Source organism: Benincasa hispida, chromosome 12, assembly GCF_027475165.1.
Source record: "Benincasa hispida cultivar pf3 chromosome 12, pf3_genome.v1.1, whole genome shotgun sequence".
NCBI lineage: Eukaryota > Viridiplantae > Streptophyta > Magnoliopsida > Cucurbitales > Cucurbitaceae > Benincasa > Benincasa hispida.
This window is the reverse complement of record NC_143489.1, coordinates 34034797-34055315: the sequence shown is the minus strand read 5'-3', so window position 1 is coordinate 34055315 and position 20519 is coordinate 34034797. Positions and strand designations below refer to the sequence as shown.

General features: G+C 33.9%; 1 protein-coding gene across 7 annotated transcripts; it reads right to left on the bottom strand.

The window, feature by feature from the left end:
* Positions 1-9883: 9883 nt before the first annotated feature.
* Positions 9884-20050, bottom strand: LOC120067773 (choline/ethanolaminephosphotransferase 1-like). Of its 7 annotated transcripts, none has more exons than XM_039019352.2 (20): positions 19826-20050; positions 19188-19383; positions 18889-18898; positions 18744-18794; positions 18295-18372; positions 18080-18155; positions 17937-17959; positions 17756-17856; positions 16488-16582; positions 16300-16368; positions 13306-13375; positions 12997-13060; positions 12868-12908; positions 12699-12783; positions 12268-12330; positions 11131-11189; positions 10991-11043; positions 10643-10715; positions 10330-10373; positions 9884-10140 (listed from the first exon to the last, which is right to left on the bottom strand). In XM_039019352.2, the coding sequence occupies exons 2-19, from the start codon at positions 19322-19324 to the stop codon at positions 10352-10354; spliced, it is 1170 nt and encodes a 389-aa protein (XP_038875280.1). In that variant the 5' UTR covers positions 19325-19383; positions 19826-20050; the 3' UTR covers positions 9884-10140; positions 10330-10351. The 7 variants fall into 7 exon arrangements, with proteins under 7 accessions (XP_038875280.1, XP_038875281.1, XP_038875282.1 ...); XM_039019353.2 differs by having other exon boundaries at positions 19188-19372; positions 19826-19992; XM_039019354.2 differs by lacking the exon at positions 19826-20050 and adding an exon at positions 19646-19805.
* Between the last annotated feature and the right edge of the window lie 469 nt (positions 20051-20519).

Genomic DNA, 20519 nt, shown 5'->3' with positions numbered 1-20519 from the left:
AGCATAATCATGATTTTTAACCCGTTTTAAAATTTTCTTTTATCTCTCATGCATCTTTAAGTCCCTTGTCCAACGAAATTAGGACTTGCATGCTTAGAGTCGTATTATGGGGCTTATATTTTCGTTGTCACCTCAAAAGGCCTAGGTGATACGTGTTAAGTGACTGAAAGCTTAACCTAGTAATGCATGCCTAAGTTTTTGCCAAACTCTTGTTTTATATTGTAAAAGCCTATGTAAATAGCAAGTTTGTAAAAGGCAGAGTATGTTGTAAAGTAGAAGCAAGTTGTATGTTATTTTCGAAGGGGATTACTCCTCTTTCTTGGGCTATGATTAACCTAGGGCAGTTATGACACCCGTAGTTTGCCTCTAAGCTAAAGTACCCTGAGAAATGAGTAAGCTTCGGTACCTTGTTAGGAGACATTGCTCGTAGTTGGATGACTCACATAACACCTGTGTGGGCAAGCTAAAACAAAGGTGGTGTGTCTGGATAAGGCTTCCTCTTTTGTGTGATATATATATATATATATATATATATATATAAAGAGGGGTAAAATAAAAGTTTGGTTTTCTTAAGTGTGTCATTACAAAGTCGAGTCTAGGAAGCTTGGCCTTTGAGCCTTTGAGCCTTTGAGCCAGTGTAGGAGGAAAACGAATTGAAAGACTTATAAAACTATTTCGGGTTTTGCAAGCTTAATTAGTAGGGTTTTTGACTCACTCATGCATGAGTAGGATTAAAATCATTTTTAAACGTATTTCATTGGTTGATTGTAACCTGATTATATTTTTTTATTGCAAATCTAATCCTTATAGATTGTTGAAACTAGAGTAACGACCCTTGTGATTGAGCAACCATAATCTTTTATGTGAATGTCTGATTTTACCTTGCTCGAGGACGATCAAGAATTAAGTTGGGGGTATTTGACAACACCGAAATTGTGTTATTTTCCTCTGCTTAATTATCGGTCGTTACTATGTTTAATGTGTTTATTTGATGATTTTGTAGGTATCGAGCATCTTGGAGATAAAATCGGTCATTATGAGCTATTTGGGGTTAATTTGTAACAATTAGAAGCTAATTTGAGTAATTGGACTTCAAAGGAACATGAATGGACGAAAACACCCTAGACGGAGCGTTGCACAATACTATAAGGTAGTAGCTACCGTAATAGAAAAAACAGGGCAGTGTTGCAATGTTGCGAACATGATGACGGATGCACGCTAGGCAGCGTTGCAACGCTATGACCCTGCCCTATATAAGTTTTTCCCTTTTAGGTCAGAAAGGAGGACGCCCACCATCGGCTTCCAGCCGATTTTCCCCTTATTTTCCCTTATCCACTTGTATTTTGGGGTGTTTCTTTAGTAGTTAATTGCGTAATGCCAGATTGTAACTTCTCATCTCCCTTGGGAAGGTAAGATTTTGGTTTCTTAGTTTAGGAATTCGGAGGAACTCGATGTAATTTTTGAGATTTTAATTTAATGATTTATTCGAACTTATTTATGGGTTTTGATCTGAATCTATGTTTATGAATTGCATGATTTTGATTGTTGATTGATGCCCAATAATTTTGTCATATAATTTTAATGCTTTTAAGATTACCTTGTAATATTTGATACGTATTTATAGGATAATCCCATTGGAAGCAATAGGTTAGTTAGGAAAAAAGGACGGTTTCTAGCAACCTAGAGAAAAACCGCATTGATTATTTAATTAGACGTTGGAAATTAACATTCATTTAGCGTAATCCCTAGATTTTAATGCGATTCGTTAATTTGTATGGAGCGGATTCGTTTTTTGTGCATTTTGACTAATTAGATCATTAAGACCATTGGTTAGGATTCCAATCAATTGGACTAAGCATAAACAAGAAATTTAAGTCATGAATTGGGTCGATGATCTAAATTACATTGAGAAAATCCATTCTTCTAAACTAAGACATCTCGATTAATTGCGCTTCTATCTTTACTTTTCTTGCATTTTTATTTTCACGCAATTTCAATTATCCAACCATACCAATCCTCCCATTTATCACTTTAACTAAAAACAAACTTGATGAATTAATCTTCCATGCTTCCTTGAAGTTTGACCCCGGACTTACCGCTTGTACTACTAGTTAATATAAGTAGTTAGTTTGATTATTTATAAATATTATTTGCGTAGGCGCGGGTTTACGGGCAACAGTAAATGCAACCCTACCACGACGGGACCTCATGGACCTGTAGCTTGAAGCTCCAACGGTACGTGAATAATTAATTAAACTCCTTTAATTAAATTATTCACCATCCGTTAATTATCGGTCACTCCACTAAAGACCGAAAACTACATTCTTCGCACTACAGATATATTTCTGTGTCCATTGGATATAACGAGTCAAAAGTATGACAACCCTCCACAAATTGCTCGTAAGTACAGCTAGGCCAAGATTACCGTTTTGGCCATGTAGTTACATCTAAATCCTTAAGTACCACTGATCCTTCTAATGAATAATAAATCATAGTCCAACTATGATCAAACCTTTCTCGGGCCAAGAGAGGGTATGACGTCACATTGTTCAAGCCCCAAAATCAATCCTTTGGGGAGCAATTTATCTACTTTTCTCGACATTAGGGAATGAGTGAATTCTTTCTTGTGTAGTTGTGTTCCCAGCTCCCCAATTAGACGAATTCCTAAAATGGTAGGTTTATTGAGTTGGTGATCTGGCCACTCTCACCCATACAAATCAAAGAACCGTCTTCATAGGCAGGAGTTTACAACTCACTCAAGATTCAGGTCATATTACCTATGGTCATCTTGGTGAAATGTAAATCTCTATTATGAACGGCGTTATATACTAAGACTAAACATTTTGTGGTCCGGTCTTATACAAACTCCTTTGTATAGAATATCCCCGCTGATATGTCTCCACATGAATGATCAGGATCAGATCATTTGTAGCACTTTACAACAATTGTAACATCTACAAAGTGGGTCATATTCATAGTGTCAATAGGATAAGGCATCCAACTTTATCCATCTAGTACAGACCATTTAGGTTATCATTTAAACATGATCCGCCCATATGTCTCTACATACATTTTTAAGCTACAAGTAGAGATGTCCACGGGGCGGGGCGTGGACAGGGAAGGCTTCCCCATCCCCATTCCCGCTCCCTATTTCATTCCCCGTCCCCGCGAGGAAAATTTCTCCATTTATTTTTTTTAATATATTCATTTTTAGCAATTTTATTTATTCTCAACCAAATAAAATTATATATATTAAATGAGTTATTTCCAATAAATTTTTCATTCAAAGAAAATAGTATAAAAATTCATTATAAAAACAATGCTATTATATGTAGAAAAATATAATTTAATCCTATAATTTCTAGAAGTTAAAATTTAAATATTACAATATCATAGTCAAACTTTCCATTTAAATACTACAACATTTATGGCTTAAGCTAGAAAATCTTAAATGTTAAAACAATTTAGAAATGTATTAAAGTATGCAAAGGTTGAAATAAAAATTAGAAAATAATTAACTTTTTATACCACAATTTTTGTAAAAAGTATATAGATAAAATAATAATAATAATAATAATAATAAGTAATTATTATTATATAAATATAATTATATAATATATCCATCGGGATGGGGCGGGAACGGGGACGGGGAATATAATCTCAGTCCCCGTCCCTGTCCCCGTTTAGCCAACGAGGAAAAAAATTATCCCTGCTCCCTCCCCTATTCCTCGTCTAATCGGGAATTCCCTGTCCCGTTCGAGGCGGGTCCCCAGGGGACCCTGGTCCCACAAGGTAAATGGACATCCTTAGCTACAAGATAACCTTGGACATTTGTGGTTAATGCAACTAAAATAAACATCAAATATTTTATTAAATAAATAAGATGTTTGTACATTACAATTACGAACTATAGGACCCTACAAGATTTAGGGCATCAACCCCAACCTCAATGCATGACACCGCCCCCTTGTGGAAATTTTGAGTGTCTTCATCACGGTGAGCCACCACCTACTTGAATGGAAGCTTGAGGTGTCTTTACCATACCTTGTCCAACACATGCTTACTTTTGAGGTGGCCTTCCAACCCTTTACATGTCTTCCCATGCATCCATTTCATCCTTGGCTCGGCTAAGACTTCATTTGGTCGAGCCACGTACCTCATTCTACCGTCAAATTGATCCTTAATGCCCATGAAAACCTAAGTCAATGCATACCACCTCATGTTGGGCGCATGATTGGCTTTCCTTTGTATGCATCTAACATCACCTCCTATGCACCCACATGGTGTTTCAACGCATGGTTCCCTAACTATGCTACCAACTTGTCCCCTTCTTATAGCATAGTTTCCTTCTTTGGCTCATAGTAAAGGTATGTGTCCAACCTATATTTTCCCCCTTAGGTATGTGTTCAACTAGGGCAATTGGGTTTTCTTGGTGTAACACCTTTCCAAAGAGTTGTATTATGCTTCCATCTTGCTCTCCATAGACCCAAAATAGAATCCACAAAATCCCCTATGCGTCTAATTCTAGCCCTATGCGTCCAACCTTCCCTTACTTCATTCTTCCTTGGTTTCTATCTTCTTCTCAAGGCATAGCCGTGTGTCCTTTTTGTCTCACTTTACCTCTAAATATGTGTCCACATGGCCATCTATGCGCCCACTTCTCCATCTATGCGTGCAACACTCCAATCTTTAAGGTTGTCTTTATTTGTAGTGTCCTATGTGTTGGGGATGATGTTCTAAATTCTCGTGTCCTGTAGTTTGTAAACACAGTTTTGTACGAACGCTTGTGATGTATAATATATGATATTTTCTTCACTACTTATCTTTTAACATTGGATGTTTTATTTACTTTACTATAAACCAATAAACTAAAATTCCTAGTTGTCATTATGTAACTTAAGCATGTATGTGGTGACATACAAGTGGATCATGTCTTAAGTGATAACCAAAATGGTCTGTAGTATATGGATATAGAAGGGAAACCTTATCCTGGTAACGCTACGGATGCGGCTCGACTTGTGGAATAGTTACAAGTGTTGTAACTTGCTACAGATGGTCTGATCCTGATCATTCATGTGGGGACATGTGAGCGAGGGCATCTCATACAAAGAGTTTGTATAAGACCTGACCACGAAGTGTTAACATCTCGTTATATAATGTCGTTCATGACAGATACTTCACTTCACTATGATGACCATAGGTAACATGACCTCAATCCTGAGTGAGTTGAGAACTCCGGACAAAATGGTAAATTGGCCCTGCTGTACTTACGAGCATCTATGAAGGGTTATCGTACTATTGATTGATTATATCCGATGGACACAGAAATATATCTGTAGTAAGAAGAGTTTAGTTGTCGGTCTTTAGTGGAATGCCTGACAGTTAACATATGGTGGATCTCGTGGCTAAAGAGTTTAGTCAGCTATTCACGTACCATTGGAACTTTGAGCCATAGGTCCATAAGGTCCCCTTGGTAGCTCAATGGATTTAAGTTGAGAATCTGTTTTTAGATCAGTTTGAAATGTTCAAATTGACAAGAGGGAGTTCAATTATATATGATATGATTGAACTGGTTATTTATATATGATATGATTAACTTTATGTATGAGATACATTAATTGGAGAAAATTGGATATAAATATGATTTATATCTAGTGGAGGAGAAAACACTATGGTTTATATATGATATTAAACTATAGGTCAATGAATATAATATGATTATATTTATTATTTTATTTTGACAATTATGGGATAACTGTGCGTTAATGGGAAGTTTCAATCGATTTTCGTAACTGAAGAATAAAATGAAAATTGTTTTCATTTTGCAAAGATCACGGTTATTTGCTCACGAAGTGTTTGCTGCCTATCGCTTAGTAAATTAAGAGACTATACGATAGCTTGAATTTACTACACGATCGCTTACACGCGCGCGCCATCTTCTAAACGATTGCCTACATTTCTCTAATCGATTGTCTAGCACCCGAGCATTTACTAAACAATCATATAGATGACCATTGCCTATTTCCTACACGATCGTGTACTTCACCTCCGACCCTCTACCAATTCGTATTTTGTCTATACGATAGACTAAACCTTCTCCCACTTGCTTGATCATTGTATACGATCTTCTTATCCTCCGACCTCTCTACCAAATCCGAACAAAGCTCACTCTTTGGATTCTCACACCGAGAATACTGAGGGTTCCATGTGGGAGAGGGGGTTGGGGTGACAGCGTAGAGAGAGGAAGAGAGGGTAGGAGGTGGAGGAGTTCCATGATTTGGAGACGGACGAGAGATTTGGCAGGGAGTTTATTGGTCAGTGGTATATATATCTAAATAAACTTAGTTATGCTCACTTTGATAAAACTTACGATACTAATTTATATAATATTATGATTCGTAATTATAATTTACTTGACTAACATGAATTGTTATAGTTGTACAAAATGGTCCTATTGAAAATGTTATATTATGCTAATGTTTAGCCACCACACTTAAATAAATTTATCATTTAATTTAATTAGTATTAGTATTATATTATTTTTTTTCAAAGACTTTTCTGTTTAGGTGCAAACAAAGTTTCACATTGGTTAGAGAAAATAGAGATCTATGGTATATGAGTGAGAACAATGATCTTTATTGATATTGATATGATGTTTTTATGTGGTTTAGCAAAGCCATAAAGATTTAGACTAAAAGTAGACCATATCATATACCATTCTAGAAATATTTAAAGGTTCATGGTCTTTATTAAATTGTGTTAAAATCATAGTCTAAACCGAGTTGTGTGTTGGTTAGATCCTATAATGATTTCAAACAGAATTAGTAAGTTTTGTGGATGAATTCCTAAAAAATTCTTACAATGTGATAAGCAAGTAGAGGTCTATCAAATACAGTGGATTTAGATGAGGAGTACAAACATATATGTATTCGAGGGGGAGGAGATTAAAGGTGTAATAGTGGGTAAAGTATTATTCACAGTATGATATGTGGTTGTGCGCTACTTGGCTTTGCTCTAGGTCCTAATAATAAAAAAAAAAACTCTTGTAGATGGTTCAGAGTCAATGGATAAGGGAAGACTCATAGTAGTACTTTGTTCAATGGGAAGATTATCAGGTACAAAACAAAGTCTCATATTGGTTATAAAATGGATGAAGAGCTGACTATCAAGTCGATCAAATAGCTAGACTGATAGGAGGAGTACATTTTTGTTTGAGGGGAGGAGATTAAGGAGTGTGATAGTGGCTTGGTGTCAAGTATACTCCACAATGTACATGTGGATGTGCTCTATATGGCTTTACTTTGGGTTTTTATAAGAGCAAACTCTTGAAGGTAATTGAAAGTAGTACCATTTAAGTAAAAGAGATATCATGTGTATATAAGTGAGGATCACAATTAGCTCTTTTACGTCATTTCAAAAACAAAATCATGAGAGTTTATGTCCAAAGTGAACAATGTCATACAATTGTGGAGATATGTAGTGGTATGTCATATATATATATAATTATGTTAGCATTCAATTTTTTTTCTTAAAGGAAAAATTGAATCTAATTGATATATATGTTATGCAAATAGTAGGGGTGAAAGTCAATTTGATTTTCTCAATTTTCGAGCCAACCAAGAACCAATAATGAATCAATCAATTTTATAGAGAATGAAACCAAACCAACATCTAATAAAGAATAAAATCAATAGATCAATTTTTATTTGATTTGGTTTATTATCAATTGATCCTTAGTTCTTGGTCTTTTTTCTTCCTTTTTTTTAACTTTGTCTTCCCACTTTTGTTTTGAATTGGGCATATTTTTTTTGTTTTTAAAAAAATTAAAATTGCTTCTATTTATTTTTTTATTGATGGAAATAAGACATTTTTGTTTCTTTTATTGGTCTTTTTGTTAATAACAAATATACATGCATTATAATGATTAATATACTAAAAGGGACTTAGGATTAGGGTTTACTTTTAATAGTATACACATATTCTAATGGTATATCTGTATCTTCGATTCAATTCAATATTGATTGATTTTTCAAAAAAAAATTAATATGAACTAATGATATTTGATTTTCTCCGAATACAATCTAAGATGTTTAATTTTATACAAGAAAACCAAACTAAATTAATAGGTCAACTTGATTTTTTTTTTTTTTGTTGCACTCCTAGTGAATGAGACTATAGAACATAATTAAGCCTCGTTTAGTCCAGTCAAATAAGTAAATTTTCAAGTATTTTAAAGCTTGTTTGTTATGCAATATCAATTTTCTTTTATGATCTCAAATTCACTAATCAAATGGATTCAACCAAAATATCCGTTTTGATAGATTTGTCTTTTAAAACTATTTTTAGATTATTATTACTTCTATTATTTTATAATATCATATAATTTAAAGTACATTATTATCAAATTCAATGTCATAAAAATTTCAATCTCAGTTTCAAATAATCGTAGCTTTTAAGATAACTAGTATGTGGGATGAACGTGAAATTTATAGTTTATTTTAGTATTTATAGAAAAAAATGTTTATAATAATATTTCAAATATATATATATATATTTGACCCAAATAGTTGTAACTGCTTGTAAAGGAAAGACAAAGACAGAATGAAATTTTAAAAGACAAAAAATGTAATTGTCTGTTGAAATACATTTTCACCATTAGATATTGATGTTTCATATCAATGACCTAAATCACACCTATACATGAGATATACTACTTCGATATAAATAGTTGTAACGAAACAAATGACATGATTGTCCATTCAAATATGTCTCTATCATTAGATTATGAAGATTCATATGTATGGTCAAGATCACAACTATACATTTAAAAAAAAAAAAAAAAAATTGTGTAAGCACCTCAACCCGAATAGTTGTGACAAAGGATAAAATAAAAATTAAGGAAAATTGTGAAGGCAAAATGAAGGTGTAAAAATCCTCCATAGCAATACAAAGAAAATAGTATTTAATAATTTCAATTATAAAAGAAATCAGTGTTCAATAAATTTTAAAATACTTAGGTATATATTTAATGGTTGAATTCTTAGTCAAATTCCAAAAACAAAAACAAAATTTAAAAACTATTTTTTCTAATTTTTAAAATTTGGCTTACTTTTTTAAATTGTTGATAAAAAAATAAATAATATAAAAAAAATTGAAAATGAAAATAGTATCTATGAACCTAATTTAAAAAAAACAAAATGATTATTAAATGAAACTTTAATTATCGTGATTTCACTACAATGACTAAAATAGACATGCTATCAAATTTTACCTATTTTTCTTAACTTATTTGAATAATTATTTAAAATGTCATATGCTTTGAACTTAAATATACATTTTTTTATTTCCTCTAGAATATTTTTCAAAAATAGTTAATTTTAAATATCGAAGAATAGCTAAATATTCAGAAGAAAAAAGTTGAATAAACTAATCAATTTGAAAAATCAAATATGCAAGGAAAATACTATATATATACCATCAATATAATTGTTTTAAATGGTAAAATTGTTAAAAAAAAATTAAAGTATAGCAATCCCAAAGAATTAAAAATTGATATCTATCGCAATCTATCTTGATCTATTATTGATAGACAGTAAAATTTTGCAATATTTATATTTAAGGTGACTCATTTTTCTTTGAAGCCCTAGAATCAAATTAAAAAAAATTTGAAATTGCTAATAATTGATATCTCATTCCACGAGAATCATTTTGAAAAGTACAAATGAATGACTATAAAACGAGTTGACTTCCCTCGGCACTGTTAACATTTGTATAAAATCAATCCCAGAGAACTATGGACTCCTTCAAACTAACTAAAAAAGAAATAATCTGGGGGTCCATGATCCATCTTCTAACTAATAATAACAATAAAAAAAAATGCAACAATAAGAATCAACTACAACATTTTATAAATTTCTCTTTCTAGAGTTAAAATTCGGAGTGTCATATTGCCTAAAATAACCCTATACCGATCTGATAAGTCATCCATCAGAGTATGGGATGAATTGAATAACAATCACTGGATTCAAAACTATCATCAATTTCATCCAAAAATGATCACTCAAAAATCCCAATAATGCAGAATTGTCTCTTCATAATGAGGAACACTTGCAGCAGCTGCATCATTTGACTTCCAGTTGACTGAGAAACATAACATTTAGTTTAGAGCAACAAAATTAACCAAAATCTTTTTTTTTTAATCATACAACCAAATGCAAAATTAATAATAATAACAACAACAATAATAATAATGGAGTTATGAATATCATAAACTATAATGTGGGTTTGATCATAAGAATGATTGAAAACTCGGTTGTAAGAGGCCTTAACCTAAAGAAAACTGCAGCCAACTTTAAGCCTCTTTCCTAGTTATCCTGTAGAATAAAAGCAAATGGTGAATAAGGAGATATAATAATACAAAAGAATTAGACCAAGAGATATTTGTGTATGCATTATCAGTAGAGTGATGTGGGAAAAAACAATAATCTTTATCTCAGATATTATGCCAAAACTAGTTCACTATGTTAAAATCGTTTTACATTTGTATTTCACAGTTTTGGGTTGTCAATCTCGTATTGAAGGCTACACAAGTGTGAAATATCCAAATTTGAGCCTAATGAGCAGTGGCCAGAAGTCTCCTCACCTGAAGCAATAGATTCCCAAGGCAGTGGTGATCTCATGAATGACTGAAGTTGCAAAGTGCAAATACAGAGCACCTGAGGAAATCAGAAGAGGCAGAAATCATGAAAAATGCCGTCCAAATTAGAAAGGTGAGATCGAATCAATAAGAATAACCGCATATTTCAACTATGGTGTAGATGATCAGCACATACGTGTACTCTTTGTAGTATAATACTTTTTTATTTTACGTTTAGAGACAGTATAAGGTTGGTTCATCTAACAGATCTATCTGATGATTTTGGAGCATATTAACTGAACTATGAATGTTAAAGAGGGTTGGGATGGGGAGAATTGTTAAAAATAGACATACCAGTAAAAAGAGAATAACCAAGAACAACCAGACTTTCATCAACTAAAGGTTCCCTGCCACATGGATTTACAGAACTTTATCGTCAGTATAAATGATATAGCATGCCATCTTTGCATACTGTACAATCCATAACCACATACCCGTCATTAAGCCTTGCTGTGAGAGAGTTTGCAATGGCAAGAGGAAGAAACATTAATGACTGCATAAATATTTTTTAAAAAGATTATAATCTTGCATCAAACTCTACCTCCATCTAGCTAATATGACACAGATGAAATGCTGAAAATATTAAGAATAATTCAAATTTCCACGGAAACAAACAACAAATGCAATAAATGCATCATGATTAATATTCAATTTTAAAACATTCATAGATATTTGCTACCATATCTGGCTGTTAATCTTGATTTCAACACTAATAATAATGGGTACAATAAGCTACATACAAAGACCTCTAAACCGATCTGTAGGTTAATTACATCATCTTCCATATAACAATATTTACCAACAACTACTGGATCAACCTATGCCAGTTTTATTCTAAATATATTATAAAAACTTCTACTTTGAAAAGCATCCAAAACACTTCACCAACAACAAGGCAGAACTAGCTTAATTTAACCATAGTTTATTCTAAATATTCTTGAACATTATTTCTTTCCTTGCTGCAATCATAGTTCGTTAAAAAAAGTTGTTGCTTTTCAAGTGCAAAGTGAACCTTCAATACGGATAGGCACCTGACTTAGCTTTAAGTATAAAGCACACTTAAGTGCACACATTTTTTTTTGAAAAAAAAACAGTGAGTATTGTAGCTTCTTTTTTATGTAAGTGAATTGTGACTTAATCATTCAACTATGAATTATGCTATTTACAGACTGAACAGGCAATTTTGTTCATTCTATTATGACATGTATGACAAAACCTCATTAAGTAACTAAAAAAATCAAAGCAAATAATCAAGGTTAAGTATTTTAATTAAGAGTTGGGGTTCAAGCCCAGATAATTTCGTTTTCTAAACTATAATCAAATTACAGTGTAGTATAAGGGCTAGGCAAGGATATAATGTCATAATCATGCATCTTCATGAAGATTTTCAAAACAGCACAATATTGTTCCCCATAGCTAGCCAGGCTTGAAAAGTCAGTTGACTTGGTGCAAAGTCTATATTTTCACTAAATACTTGAAATGTCAATCAACAATTTTTTTGGTGCCATATTATTCGCATCAGCAAATAATGACGAATTTGTCTGGTATTTTGGTTTATTAAATTAACATACCATGCACATTCCAGTTTTCAAGCCCTTGGGTTCATCACAAAGGTGGGCTAGAATCATTCTACCCTGCAAAACAGCAAAACAGAACACTTCTATTTTAGTTTTTAGAAATGCTAGAGTTCATTGTATTCGAGCTCCCAACTCCAACTGATGTGTCATCGATGCCATATAATGGTACCCATTCATGGGACATAATGCTGGCTCTTTAACATTTGTACAGATCAGAACAACAATAAAATGGTAACACAGTACAACAGAACCTCCATTTAATAGCAATAATACTAAAAATAAAAAAAATAAAAATAAAAAAAATTAATTATTTTAAATTTTAAATTTAATATAAATAATAAAAAAACCCTCCAAATCCATGCCATAGCTTCTAAAGATAGGGAAAAAGATGGTGAAAAAGAGAGGAGAGAGAACCTATGTCTTACCACTAAGAATCCAAAAGCAAGTCCAGTTCCAGTTATAACCAGATGCGGATAGTTTCCAATAATGTCAGAAGGTGACAAATAATCCCTAAATGAGAGACATATATGGTGTAAAGACATGATGACTACAAATGTACTAGGTGAGGGAAATGCAAATATAAATGAAATTTACCATGCTAAGACTCCTCCGACAAGTACTACAAATGGGTAAAGCTGTATGAACAGTGAAACAAAATATATATATATATATTATTACATCATAACATAGATAAACCAAAGTTAATAGACAACACGCTTTTACCATCGCTAATGCTAATAGCATGTTTCCTTTTCTTGCCTGCACAACCTTGTAAACATTGTACACACTGCACAGAAGCATAAGACATCATTGGAGGGGGGGGGCTGGAACGAAATATGAGTTGACAAAATTCAGAAAATTTATCACTCCATCCCATGAAGAAAAATCATGGTATTCCACTTACTTTTTGATGTGCTTCACTTTCTTTTAAATCATTTTATATTTAACCTTCTCCAAATTTTCTGAACTTAAAAGACAAGTATCACATGCATTTGGATGCCACTCTAAGTTTAGAAGACAGGAAACACATACTTGAATGCAACTGTTGGAATGACACCGAAAGCCGCCAATAAAATCAGTGCAGCCCTGAATGTAGGGATATCTGAACACAGAAATTTTTTAAAAATGATCAACTACAAGAAGAGTAACTGCTACAGTGAAATACCAAGAGAACGAGTCATTGTGATTAAACAATAAACAAAGAGGTTACAAATGTGTAAGTAGAGGTCTTATATTATATATCCGACATGAAATAACAAGAGAATAAAATGAGAATTTTGCCAACACAGGACAGGTCCCTACAACTTTGCAAGCTGTCAAAACCTAGAGCTTAAGGCCTCAAAGAAGCAACTCCACAGAGCCCTAGCAAAATCACATCTCTAGAGTAAATTAAGGTCCTCTGCAGTCCTCATGCAAAGAATACAACAAAACAACCCCACCAAAGAGAGGACCCCTTGGCCAAAATCTGATCTAAGGCATTAACTTTTCCATGCATAACTTGCTACACTAAAAGCTTAACCTTCCACACACAGGAAAAAGTTAGAACCAATAACTGGAGAGGAGCCTAGCCAAACACCGAAAAAATGAGCCGCAATAGAAGCATTTAGAAGGGCAAAGATTCCAAAGGCAGACATCTCCTCTGTTAAAGCTGAAGCAAGAGTTGCCATCAAGGATAACAAAGCCAACACATCAGCCATTTCCATATGGGTCAACAGACGGCGAAAAAAAAGGTATTTCATCAATTCTTTCTTTTTTTTTCAATGGAAGTTGTTTCAAAAAAAAAAGAAAAGAAAGAAAGAAAGAAAAAGGATGTGTCTCATCAAGAGCAAAGATAGAAGCCACAGTATGATTCCTCAAGGAGGACAACTGATATAAACAGGCAAAGAAGGAACAAGGAACAAAAGTCGCCAGAATAGCCAATAGAGCCCGTTATCAAGCTTTTACATTACCAAAGCCTAACCTTTACATCTCCAATGGCCTAGACACTGCCTTCCAACTAACGAGATGCAAGCCTTTTCCCTCCTCAACCTCTTCCCATAAGAGATCCCTCATCAAATCTCCAACATCTTGTAAGGACAGAAAATAGGTAGGAGCCCCTAAGGGTAGACAGAATAAGGGTAAGTCTCCAACCTTTCGAGAAAAAATTATCCAAGAAGTGACCCTTCTACAAATCTTACCAATGACAATCTTCCAGAGCTCCTTGGAAGTACATTTGTGCATTTGCTTATTTGATTGCCAATCGGATTAGACGTCGTATTGGTGATGGTTCCTCTATGTCTTTCTGGTATGACTCTTGGCTCAGTTGTGGTGTCCTTGCTAACACTTATCCAAGGCTTTTTCGATTGGTGCAACACCTTGAGGTTACTGTCAGATCTCTTCTTCATCTGTGAATTTGAATTTATGTCGTAATCTTACTGAATTGGAGATTGATGAATGGGCTTCATTATCCCTTCATCTGGCATCTGTCCGCTTTCGTTCCTCTCTTGATACTTGGTTGTGGCCTCTTGATCCTTCTATGGGCTTTACTGTTAAATCTCTTATAACTGATTTGGTGGGTGATATGGATTCGGTTTTGACTGCCTTTATTCAGTAATTTGGAAGGATAGATATCCCAAGAGGATTAAAATCTTTCTTTGGGAGCTCAGTTGGGGTGCCATCAATACAGCTGATCGCTTACAACGTCGCATGCCATATATGTCTCTTTCCCCCTCTTGGTGTCGTGTCATAAGCACGTGGAATCGCTAGTTCATCTTTTTTTTTCCATTGTTCCTTTGCTACTAGCTTTTGGGATCTTCTCTTGCCTGCTTTTAGTTGGTCTTTCACTTGTCCTAATAATATTTTTGATGCTTTGGCCTCTGTATTAGTGGGTCATCCTTTTGGTGGATCTAAGCAGGTGATTTGGTTGGCCTTCATTCGTGCATTCCTCTGGTGCTTATGGGGTGAAAGAAATGGAAGAGTTTTTAATGATATTTGTTCTTGCCGTGCTCGGTTTTTTGAACTTGTTGTGACTACTACTTTTTCTTGGTGCAAATTAAAGCACCCTTTCACTTACTTCAGTTTATCTTTTTTAGTTAGCAACTGGCGATTTTTATTGTAATTTTCTCGGGGTTCTCCCCTTATACTTATCAATGAATTGTTTCTTTTATCAAAAAATAAAAAAATAAAACAAATCTTACCAATGGCATGATCTTAAAATGTAGTCACATTTAGAACGATTTATGGATTTGGTTCTTTTTACTGCTTTTTCTTGGTTCAAAATTAAGCACTCATTTAAACATTTTAGCTTATCTTTCTTAGTTACCAATTGGCGATCTCTTTTGTAAATGACCTAGGGAAGGGCCTACATAGGTAGAAGGAAAGATACCAACCTCATACCCCACCAAGGAAGCCTACCTACCCAACTTAAGACGGTTGTGATTAAGACCCAAAATTTGACATTTGCCTCTATTAATCCTAAGTCCCGAGATAGTCTCCAAAAATGATAAAATCTTATTCAGGTTAAGGAAAGACTCCTCCTTGAACAAAAGGAAATTGTATCATCAGTAGATGGATATGTGATAGAGCAACCATATCTACCAACTTCCTCTACATTGAGGACATGCACAAGCGATTGGATTAAAATTATATGCATTTTTTATTCTCATTTTATGAACCAGAACAACTTCCTCTAAATTGTATGCATTATTTCATTTAAACAAACATTCTTATCAGAGGAAAGAAAAAAAAACAAAACAAACAAACTATACATTTTATGCCCAATATGCATACAATAGCGTGAAATGGACCACCCATAAAGGCATAGAAGCACATAGAGCAATATCAGTGCAACCGAAAGAGCTAACAGTCAAGCTGAACTAGAATCTTTCATATAATATTAAAGTACAGAGCTAACCAGAACTCACGATAAAAACTGGTCATAGAGAGTTAGAGAGGAGGGAGGGAGATTGGATATTCATAGTTAGAAGTGCTGAAGGTGTGTATACAATATAAAAAAAATATTCATTGACAGTAGATTTAATGTTTTACCATGGAAAATAGGAACCCAACTAAAAATTGGTATGGACTTCCCGAACTGCTGAGTCCACCACCCAGCACCTGGTAGAAGATATATTCAGGACTTGATGAACTTTTCTATCAAGCTGGAAGAGAATTGAATATTCAAGGTAGAAAATTGCAAACTGAAATTGTAAAACAAGCAGGAAGAAGAAGCATACCCACAAAGGTTGTGAAAAAATGACATAAATAAATCAGCATGAGACCCTCAGTAGGTCCATTTACAACAGGAAGAACGAGAGTGTTGGTGAAGAAGCTGTAATCAAAAATGAAAATGCAAGTTAGGTGCCAATTTTTTATTTCCTTTTTTCCTTTCAAGATAATAAGCAAATTAGTTCACCCAGAAAAGCAAACATATTAGGAGAGGGTAACAGCTCGAAACCCAATCTCAAAGTCAGCGATAAAGGTTTTCCAGCTAGCTAATACAAATGCTATTAAAACTGCATACTTTACCTACCCAAGTTAACAATAGTCCTTGTTTGAATAGGAAAGAAGAATAAAATCTTGTGTGAAAAGAACATTCTAAATATGATATACAAAGTGTGAAAGGGGTATATCTGACCTCAATGTCCACCTAGCAGCACTTGATCATGATAAAGATGCATAATCACACGTGTGTGTATGTCTATATATATAAATAAGTAACAATTTCATTGCTGAATGAAACATGCAGAATCAAACATATTACCGGCCAATGACAACTATTATACCATCTATGTAAGTCAAACAAGATCCACAAGTGCAAAAACAGGGGTTCCCTGGAAGCAACAGATATATTTCTCTTTTTCCTTTATGGGATTAAAAAGCAGAGATTTTAATTATTTATTTTGATAAGGAACTGTGTGTAAAATTAATAAAAAGAAAAGAAAGAGGAAAACCCATCGGCAAAAGTGGAGGAAACCCCTCCTAAAGTACAACTATCAGAGAAAAGCTTTCCAATTTGTAATAAAGACTATAATTACATGGGATCGATCTGTTTTTAAAATTAGGGTTTAGGGTTGGGATTTTCAAAGAGGGAATGATGAGAAGTCTCAGTGCTAGAGCAAAGCGGCTAATTGGTTTTGGTTGCAATGTGCCTGCACCAATTCCACATGAGATTTCTGACTCTCTTCTTCAAGGAAAAAGAAAAAAGAAAAGACTATAATACAAAAGAGCTTTTTTTTGGTTTAAACACCACCAAGAGGGCAAGTGTTGTATCCTCAGTATTCAGTTTATCCTAAAAAATTCTAAGGTTCCTCTCCTTCCAAATTGACAAAAGATTGAAAATAGAGCTATTTTATTAAGCAAGAAAGTTATACCAAAAGGAGGGGGGGTGGGGGCGAAGAATCCCCCTTCACAAGCAGAACTATAGTCATGAGAGAAGAGACATCGTCATAACTCATAGTAACTTCTATTATATCAAAATAATGAGCTGGTACAGATAACTTACTGTTCCCACGTTGCACCATAAAAGGGAACAGCTGAAAGTACCCAGAACCAGAAAGAAGATCTTCCGCACATGGCAGTGCTCCCAAATGCTAAGGTTTCAAACTGGTATCAACCAGAAACAAAAAATATATGAATGCCCGGAAGGCCAGGAAAATACAGCAACCATGTGGCATGATACATACCGCGCATGCAAGTGCATCACATCCTGGAAGACAAAAATAAGCCCAAGACAACATTTTTTTTAAAACATTAATCTTTGGTGAGCCAATCAAAAGCATGAGAGACAGGAACAAGGGGGAAATAAAAAAAAAAATAGAAACATTACCGTGGTCAAAAAGTTCTCCCAGTGGACTTGAGGAATTTGTCCTCCGTGCTTGCTTCCCATCAACAGCATCAAAAGTCTTGTAAAACAGGGACAAAGGATTTGTAAGGAAATTAGCAACAAGTGTCCCTGAAATCTCCGGGAGTGGATCAACTTTCAAGAGAGGACATGCTATCCAATGAGTGCAGCAAAATTCCATATAGAATATTAGAGAATACCTGATAAAGAAATAGAAGCAATCCATGCGCAAAATGAACCCACCTTGGGGGAGCTGAATCCAAATGAGGAGAATATATCTGACATGAAAGTGCAATTAAAATAAAAATGTGAGAAAGACCAAGGGATCAATATATCAATAAAAGAACCACGATGTGCTAATATAGCAATAAATATGTCGCTTTAGTGTGATATTTGCCCATATTCTGTATCGACTTTAGATATACTATGCCTAAGACAATTTTAATGGAAATAAAAAACAACAAAGAGTAAATGAACGTATGTAAAAGCACAAAGACTAATAAAACAAAATCTTAGCATGTCTTAAAACATATTTGATGAAGACTTAGGACCAGGCATTGCAAGAGAACGATAATCATAATATAAAAATGACGCCATCTGGAGTAAAGCTTAGATAAGACCAGTAAAAGGAGTATTGGATGTTACTCACATAACCAAGAACTGCTGACGTGACCAAAAACATAAATCCCATAAGTGTTATCTACCACGAGAGCAAGCACAAAGGAAAGAACGTATTATCTCAAAAGTCAAAGCAAAAGATAGAGTACAGCACTCAAAAGGAAACATCAATTTACCATATTCGGCCTGATGAAATCATCCAGGAATACACGTGAAGCGAGAACAGAGAAAAAATGATAAGTCAGCATATCGTTGGAAAGAAATCTTACTAGAAATAAAATATGCGTAATCAGGTTTGAAATATTGTACTAGAAGCTATTGAAATTTTTAAACGCAAATCATTATCATATCTTGAAAAGCTGACTTATGAAGTCTCTCCAGGATGCTTCTGAACACAGGATCAGATAACGTGGGGAAAATCTTTTACTGAATTTGCAGAAATCACTACTGATAGAAACAAAGAAGCTTTACTTACGGCATCCATAGTGGAAAGAAATTGACAAAGCGACTCCAAAAGGGTTGCAGCACATATTTGGCAACATAAGAGTGATCAACACCACTGTACTTGTATCTGTGCAGTGTTGCGACTCCATGTGCACCAATATACCCCATTTCCTCAAAATAAGATCAAAATTGTGTAGCAGAAACCAATCAACTCGCCTGAAATTCAGCTATACGGAAAGAAATAGTAACTCGACATAACCAATAAAAGTCTACGGCAGTACAGAATGCAGTATCCAATCAAGAAAAAAAGATGCAACCATTGAAATAAATACATAAATATAGAAACTACATGTATTCCGGGAATTTCAATAACCTAAACAACCTAAAAGCAATAACCCATTTAGGATTCAGAAGCAAAGTGTTCGTTAATGCTTTAGTTAGAGCAATCACTCATCAAAAACGGATGAGGCGATTCATAACAATGCTTACAAGAGTAACTCCCACTGAAAGCATGGATCCAAATGAAACAAATTAAACTATCTGGCGTAACTTGAATCGAACACAGTTCAAGAATAACTTGTAAAAAATCAAATCGGATGCCACACAGAATGGAAAGTACTACAGGAAAGAAATCATGGAAAGATAAAGCATTGAATAAAAGAAGATTACCTGATTTCTAGCCGGAGAGGAAATGGACAGGACGAGAGATCAGGAAATGGAGAAGCCATGTGGAGGGAGAAAAACGAGAGGGAAAAAGAAAAAAAAGAGGATCTTTTATTATTATCTCCCTCTCTGATGGAGAGCCATTTCTCGTACAAAAGGTAAGATATTCCTTCGGCTTTCTTTCGAGGTAACATATTTATTTGTTGCTGGTTAGTAAATTTTCGTCATCTCGATATTTTTATCTATATTTTCCCCTTTTTATATATTCAAAATGTTGTTTATGTGTCTCCAAATATCACCTCCTACTTACCAAATTATCCTCACATTTAGTAGATTTTAGAATACACATTTGACAAAATCCAAAGAGATTAAAAAAAGTTGAGAAATTCATCTTTTTTTTATTTTATTTACTTTTATTATTTGTTTATTTCATATATTTATTGTGTTTAATTTATTATATTATTATATTATTATATTTATTTTAATATTATATTTTATTGGTATATGTGCTCTCATTGTGTTCCTCAAGTTCATGACACGTTATCAGCACGAGCTCCTATAGTTTTTCTTGCTAAAGGTAGGTCCTAAAGTTATGTCAGTTTTTCTCTTTTCATTATCATTAATAAATTAAATGTTGTTTTACATATTTGATATATATTAAATTTCAAATATAAATACAATATTTTGTAATAGTGTTACT

What these genes read in the sequence shown, in the direction of transcription:
- LOC120067773 (XM_039019352.2), bottom strand. Translation starts at nt 19,324, where the DNA reads ATGGGGTATATTGGTGCACATGGAGTCGCAACACTGCACAGATACAAG. An exon ending in TTTTTTCACAACCTTTGTGG is followed by an intron (nt 16,369 to 16,487) that starts GTATGCTTCTTC and finishes ATCTTCTACCAG; the next exon opens with GTGCTGGGTGGTGGACTCAG. An exon ending in ATTCCAACAGTTGCATTCAA is followed by an intron (nt 13,061 to 13,305) that starts GTATGTGTTTCC and finishes GCTTCTGTGCAG; the next exon opens with TGTGTACAATGTTTACAAGG.